At 49.2% G+C, this 7,334-nt stretch overlaps 1 protein-coding gene across 1 annotated transcript; it reads right to left on the bottom strand.

Moving 5' to 3' along the window:
* Window positions 1-3,553: 3,553 nt before the first annotated feature.
* Window positions 3,554-4,489, bottom strand: LOC117872227 (olfactory receptor 51G2-like). Its single transcript, XM_034760475.1, has one exon. The coding sequence runs from the start codon at window positions 4,487-4,489 to the stop codon at window positions 3,554-3,556; it is 936 nt and encodes a 311-aa protein (XP_034616366.1).
* Between the last annotated feature and the right edge of the window lie 2,845 nt (window positions 4,490-7,334).

Here is a 7,334-nt window from a genome sequence, read left to right as displayed (position 1 = left end):
ACGGAGGGACAGGGGGAGAGGGAGGGGGGGGGGGGGGCGGGGCCAAGGCTGTGCGGGGTCGGAGCCGGGGAGGGGGGCATGGGGCGAACGCTCTGCGGGGTCGGAGACGGGGAGGCGGGAGCGGGGCGAACGCTCTGTAGGGTCAGAGCTGGGAAGGGAACACTGGGGAACAGACTCTATTGGCGTACAGAGATAAGCCCGACTGGTGTGAAGGGCTTCCAAATATGCTTGCTTGGAAACTAACTCCAATAAACGTTGCATTGTCTGCGCTTTGTACTTCTGGTCTTTTGCTGTTTGCTGACTGCTTGACAAGAACCAGGGAAGTGGGAGGGTTGAGGGAAAGCCTTCTAACAACGCAAAATGGGTGAATGTGACCCATAGGGACAAAGGCCTGGAAGGTACCTCCTAGGTCAATGACTCCAGTGCACAGCTATGGCAGGTGACCCCGACATATCATCCGGTGCATAACCCTGTCAAGCTACATCTTAAACCCAGCTGGGTTGTTTTCCCCACAGTGCTCCTTTTGGGCAGCTGTTCCAGAACCTTCCTCCTCAGATGGTCAGAAACCTCCTTCTCCTTTCTAGACTGAGTTTAGTCCTGGCCTGTTTCCACCCATTTCTTCTTTTGCCAGCACTCTCCGTTAGCTTCAGAAGTTCATCTCCCTCCCTGGTGTTTACTCCTCCCCCCCCCCCCAATGTATGTATAGTGCAATCTCTGCTCAGCCTGAGTTGTGTTAGGCTAAACCAGCAAGTTCATTACATCTCCATGTAAGCCAGGTCCTCCATTGCCCTGACCATCCAAGGAGACCTTCCCTGCACCTCTTCCAGTTTAAATTAATCTTTCTGGAATAGGAGTGACTAGACTTTTACACAGTTTGCCAGAGGAGGTCTCATCAGCGCGTTGTATAAGGATATTAACACTTCCCTATCTCGCCTGACACATTCTAGGATCTCATCTTTACGGCCGGCCTTTGCGGCTGGCGGTATGGTTGGCTGCCCAAGGCAGCCCACCAAAGAGGGCACCATGCGCAGGGTTTGTCTCGGTACTGGATTAATAATGGTGCCAATGGTGCCATGTATCTGGGCCCACACGCAAAATGGGTCCTGGCCTGCTGGCCCGGCCCGGCCGTCCACTTGCTGCTGGTTCCTCTCCACTCCCAGCCCCTCCCCCCGCTCCTTTCGGCCAGCTGGCCCTGGGTGTCTCCCACACCCACTTGCTCCTCTCTGCCAGCCAGCCAGCTGTGTGCAACCCCTGCCTCCTCCCTCGGCTCTTGGTCCCCTGCCTGGCCTGGGGCAGTGCTGGTGAGAGGGTGCTGGGCATGCAGCTCCCCTACCCTGTTTGCCTGCCCCAGCCCCGCCACTATTCGAATGCGGAGGCTTGGGAGTCTGGCGATCCTGGACCATGCTGGGCAGGAGGCAACACAGGCGCTCAGTGAATGGGCACCCCGACCAGTGGGTGTTCCTTGCTACAGGTAACCCCCCTCAGCCTGGGCCCTGCAGAGCAACTCGAGACTTTTTGCCCTATTCCCCCACCAGGGCCCCTGCAGGAGACTTGAGCCCCCTGCCCCCCTGAGATGCTCTAGATCACCTGTGCTCCAGGCCCAGTGGGGAGCTGCAGGCACCAAGCTGCAGCCAGGTGTGGAGCAGCCTGATTCAGTTTGGTTTGGAGGCGAATGGGACAGATCAACAGCAGGGGGTGTCAAGGGCAAGAGTGGACTGGCTGGGGCTTCAGGGGTTCTGGTTGGGGAATAGAGGTTTGGGAGGAGCCCTGTTCTGGTAGGCAGGGGGCCATCAAAGGGGGTGGAGGGGCTGCGCGAATGGCTTCTCCTGGAGCTCTGGCGATAATCGTATCTCTGACACGACTCAGTCACAAGCACCTGGCGCAGGGTGTGGGGGAAGGGTGGGTGTACGTGCCCCTTGAATAGCCCCTGTCCACAGCTGGTGCAGCCCCCATGGATCACACAGCACCCAGAGTGCCCAGGAACTGTGACTGCAGAACAGCTCCGCAGCTTTTTTTATGGCCCAAGGATGTTTAAGCAGAGACGGGACAGTGACAGGCCAGGTGTCATGGGAAACAACGTCCACCTCCCTTCTCTTTACTGACTGTATAGGCAGGAATTCTGAGGTTAGAGTGACCACCAATATGGCTCTTTATGGGCCAACATCCTACCGGTGCCCTGGCTCTGCACGAACACAGTCACTTTCTATATACTGCTGCCACCCTTAGTCTCCTTTTCCCAGTTCCCTGTCCTTCCTCACCAGTATGGGGGGGGGCACCCCTCTCGCATGGCTACAGGCCTTAGACCCCTTCGCAAACTCTGTGTACAAAGTGGAGATCAGTAGCTCATGTCATCTTGGATGTAAGTGTACAGGATGGAATAGGTGGCCCATGTTTTTCATGGCCCGTGTCACCAGTGCTGGAGCCAGGTGATGAACTGACCCTTTGTGATGTTCCCCTCTGGTGTTATCTGGACCGGTGATTTTCTAGGCCACTCCAATCCTCGACTCTGGGAGCCAGCCTTATCCTGCTCTGCTGTGAGAACCCCCACTCCTGGGCTGTTCACGCACAGCCTCTAGCATGCTCCTTGGATTGCGCAACCGAATGACACTAGCCAAAATCTCTGATTCCAGACACAACCCTAGGAGCCTCTGTCTTGCAGTGTTCAGTTATGCCCGCTGGACGCTGCAAACTTATATGAGTTCATCAATTTAACAAAGAAATTGATATGTATCAGGCTTGTTATCCCAAGGGGAGTCTCTGACATGCTTCAAACCAACCACACTGCTTCAGGTAGAATAAACAAACAGATTTATTAACTACAAAGATAGATTTTAAGTGATTATAAATCAGATTTGATGAAATGAAATAAAAGCAAAACACATTCTAAGCTGATCTTAACACTTTCAAAGCCCTTACAAAATTAGATGCTTCTCACCGCAGGCAGGCTGGTTACTTTTCAGCCAGGCTCTTCCCTTTGATCAGCACTTCAGTTGCTTAGTGGTGATGGTGTCTGTAGATGTTGGTGGAAAAGAGAGGAAGAGTATGGAAAACATCTCTCCCTTTTATCATGTTCTTTCTCCACTCTTGGCTTTGCCCCCCGCCTTCAGAGTCAGGTGAGCATTACCTCATCGCAGTCCCAAACTGACCAAAGGAAGGGGGGTGACTCACTTGAGAGTCCAACAGAGCCTTTGTTGTTGCCTAGGCCAGTGTCCTTTGTTCCTGTGAGGCTGGGCTGGGTTTGTCCCATACATGCCCTGATGAGGTGTGAACATCCACTCTGCTCTTGGGGAGTTTTTGTCTGGGCTTGCCTTAAGCCATGAGGACACATTTTCATCATCATAACTATATACATGAAATTACAACCTATGACATTACTATAACATTACTATAACAACAATTATTGTAACATCACTATAACAACAATGCTCAGTGCATCATGAGCCTTCCAAAGACACCTTACATGAAAAAATTTGCATTGGATACACACAATCATATTATAAGGATGAACATAGAGGTTCAGAGGGTTACCCTGAGGCACAGAGTGTCACAACCTTCACTTGATGAACAGCCTGATTATCCTTGAACGAAGGTGTTTGCTTTTCAAGCTGTACACTACTGGGTTCATCAGGGGTGGGACCAGCAGGTAGACATAGCCCAGCAGAATCTGAAGGAAGTGAGAAGAGCTGTTCCCAAATCTGTGTATCACAGACAAGCCAATCTCTGGGATGTAGAACAGCAGGACGGCGCAGAGGTGAGAGACGCAAGTGTTCAGGGCCCTGAGTCTCTCCACCTGGGATGCGACACTCAGCACAGTTTTGAGGATCATCACATAAGAGAGAAAGATGAGCAACGAGTCCAAACCCACCATTAAGAGTTTAATAGACAAGCCATAGATGCTGTTGACTGTGATATCGGAACAAGCCATCTTCATGACTTCCTGGTGCAGGCAGTAGGAATGGGAGAGGACATTGGCTCGACAGTATCGGAACCGTTTCAAGAGAAAGGGGAGTGGGAATATTAGGGCCACCGATCTCAGCACAAAGAAAAGTCCCATTCTGGATATTCTTGGTGGGGTTAAGATGGAAGCATATCTCAGTGGGTTAGAGATTGCGATGAAGCGGTCAAAGGCCATCAACAAGAGCATGGAGGATTCAATGTATGAAAGCGAGTGGATGAAGAACAGCTGGGCAAAACAGGCATCAAGGCTGATTTCCCTAGAATTAAATAATAATATCCCCAGTGTCGTCGGTATGGTAGATATCGATAAGCCAAGGTCTGTGATGGCCAACATGGAAAGGAAAATGTACATGGGCTCATGGAGGCTTGGATCTGTTTTTATAATGAACAGAATGAGTGAATTTCCTACTATGGAAATGACATATATGAAGCAGAAGGGGACAGAGATCCAGAGATGCAAGTCTTCGTGCCCAGGTATCCCGGTGAGAAGGAACACGTCAGAGTTGAATTTGGTGTCATTGACAGCTGACATAATGTACTGGGCAGGTCCGAGGAGTTTTGAACTTTCCTTCCTGAAAGGAAAAAGAACAGGAGACTACGTGATATTTAGCAAGACATCATTCTGCTCTCAGTGCAAGCAAAACCAAAGTCTTGGATTTAAGAACGTCAGAACCAGGTTCTATTTACTTTCCCTTCTCTGATGCGCCCGGTGATACACTCTGACTCCCCAAGAATCCCTCCAAGGGAAGCTGAAGTGTTTCCCTGGCCAAAGTAGCCTGAATCCAGCGAGTCTGATCATCCTACAGGCTTCTCTTCATCCTCACAGGACCTGCATCCTCTCCCCATGTAGGTGTTTGTAGATATTTGGCAAGTTCCCAGCTAACTCAGAGAGTTACTTCAACTGGGCGGGGGAGGGGACGGCATCACAGATGGGTAAATAGTGCAAACACTACGTTTGCATTAATATCTAGTTGAGTGTGCAAATTACTTGAGCAATGCTCCTGTCAGAGTGATGGCTGTAAGTTAACACAAACACTACTCCACACTCCTTTCCTATATCTGAGGTCTACTCTTTGCTGAAACACAGACCAGCAGTTCGGTTTGTAAGGAATTTTTGGAAATACTTGCACAAATCTTCAAGAGTGATTGAATGCACAACCCGAAATGTAAGTGTTAGAAACAGCCTTTGGTCTGTTACTAAGAGATAGTATCATACAACTATTCACTGAAAATGATTTCATAGTATAAACCCTTTGCAAACATTATGTGAAGTACATGGCATCTGATATACTTTCAAAAACGAAAGCCATTAAGCAGTAAAGTTACCCCTGCTCCTTCCTGTTGAGATTCCAACAACTCTGCTGCTGGCTTTCAATATAAAATCATGTCATGAAAGTTTGGTTTGTAATATCTGTATTACAATTAAAAGTTTTGGCATAACATTTACACATCTGTCCTTTGGTACACACACGTCAACCCATTCCTTCCTCTCTGATCTTCTTTCAGATATGATTTCTTAGGTTAGAGTGGGACTTAGAATGTAGTGTATCTCTTTTGGATTTCATCATAACATGAAAACATCTCAGTATCTCAGCCCTCATTCAGTCACTTGTCAGCAAACAAAAGTCTAGTAGCTCCTCTGTCCTGGGTTAATAGCTGACTGGTTCTGTTCTGTCAGTCTGTAGCCTGTAGCCGGAGTGGTAACAGACATCAGTATAGAAAATATCCATTCCCTGAGCTCTCACTCTCTCGTACAGAGTAACCCCAGCACCTGTCATTCAGGTAAGATGAGGGTTTGCAGGAAGTGGATTTCAAGGTCAAATGCATGAATATTCATGGAAATGGAACTTGGTTTCACACATGAAAGTAGTCTATTGCTCTCTCTCTCTCTCTCTCTCTCTGACTGTCTGTGTCCTCTATTCATAAAATCCATAGCACCCAGGAATGGGATTGGGACAGACATGGAGCTGAGCTGCTGTAATTAATGTGTATGTTAAACCCAGTTGTCGAGATGTTTGCTGTAGAGCTATATTGGGTTAACTATTGGGATCTTGATGTTATGGCTACATTAGGTGAAACCAGTATGACTCATCTTATTCTAATAGAAGGCTGCTGGAAAACACGCAGTAAGAAAAGCCATCTGTCAGTGAGCATTTCAAGGAGGCTGAGGGACACTGGAGCTACAAGCTGGGAAAAACCTATTTCCAGGCTCCAGCCACATTACACAGCTTTTTTGCCAGTGATGGCAATCTGTCCACAGGTGGTCCAGCTATTGGTGAGAAGCTCTTTGGACTGATAGGCACAGACAGTGCTGGGGAAGTCTGAAAGCTCTCTTCCTGCCAGGGTCCCTATCAGAGTGGGAGGGCTTGGGCTCATGGACGTATAGAGACTGTTGGTTGAAAACCCTCTTATTCTTATGTTACGATTCATTCCTACTATTCATATTAAACCGTATTTTGGTTCCAGAAGGCTGGCTGGTCACTTGTCTCACCACTAGTTACAGACTCCCAAAGGGAAGAACCACAGGTGCCAAACCCAGTTGGACCTGCTGGACAAGCGTAGTCGACCCGCAGTGTGTTATAGCCCAGGGCCTAGTCTGAGGGTGGGAGGATCATGGGATTCCATCCCATGAAAGGGCAGGGCATGAGGCCTGACATGTGGCACTCAGAGACCAGAGAAGGAGCAGAGATGCTGGCAACCCTGTAACTCGGAGGATATCAACAGGGCAGAAGTGCTGAAGCCCTCAGCCAGTTAGGAAATAGAAATATGCCCTATTGGACCTGTTACCACAGAGCAACGCAGCTCTGAATTCCTGCCTTCACAATCAAGCCAGAGAATAAAACCTTCGAAAATTATTTGCAGATTAAATTTCCAGAAGCAAATAAACCTGAGGTAATTTGGGAACTAGTCACTAATATTTCATGGGGTCTCCTCTACCCAAGCCCCTGGCAGGATCGGGCCCAGAGCACATGACACCTCTAGAAATGGGACCCCTTGAGAAATCCTGACTCGGGGCATCGAGGTTCTTACACTCCGAGCTCATTTTAAAAGTCACATTTCTTTGTAGCTTGAACACCCCACTGTGGAGCTTGAGCAGATATAGGGGAGGGGTTCCCAAGCTACCTAGTGTTGCCTGGCCTCCATCCTGTCACTGAGTCACCCCGACAGCCCAGCTGAGTCCTCTGCCATTGCACAGAACATCTGCAAAAGGAAACAGCTCGCAGCCTTTCCCCTTCACTGCACATTTTAAAGATAGTGAAACCTGCCAACATACCCAATTCCTGCTAGACGGGGAGCTGCTGATACCAGAGATTTTCACCCTAAAGGACAAGGGGCATCAGAGGAGAAGTTGCATGGGCAGCAGGCAGTATCTGTTC

The sequence above is a fragment of the Trachemys scripta genome, chromosome 1 (assembly GCF_013100865.1).
Source record: "Trachemys scripta elegans isolate TJP31775 chromosome 1, CAS_Tse_1.0, whole genome shotgun sequence".
Lineage (NCBI taxonomy): Eukaryota > Metazoa > Chordata > Testudines > Emydidae > Trachemys > Trachemys scripta.
The sequence above is the reverse complement of the archived record's forward strand: the minus strand, read 5'-3'. Positions and strand labels throughout refer to the sequence as shown.

Coding starts and splice junctions, on each gene's coding strand:
- LOC117872227 (XM_034760475.1), bottom strand. CDS start 4,489: ATGTCAGCTGTCAATGACACCAAATTCAACTCTGACGTGTTCCTTCTC.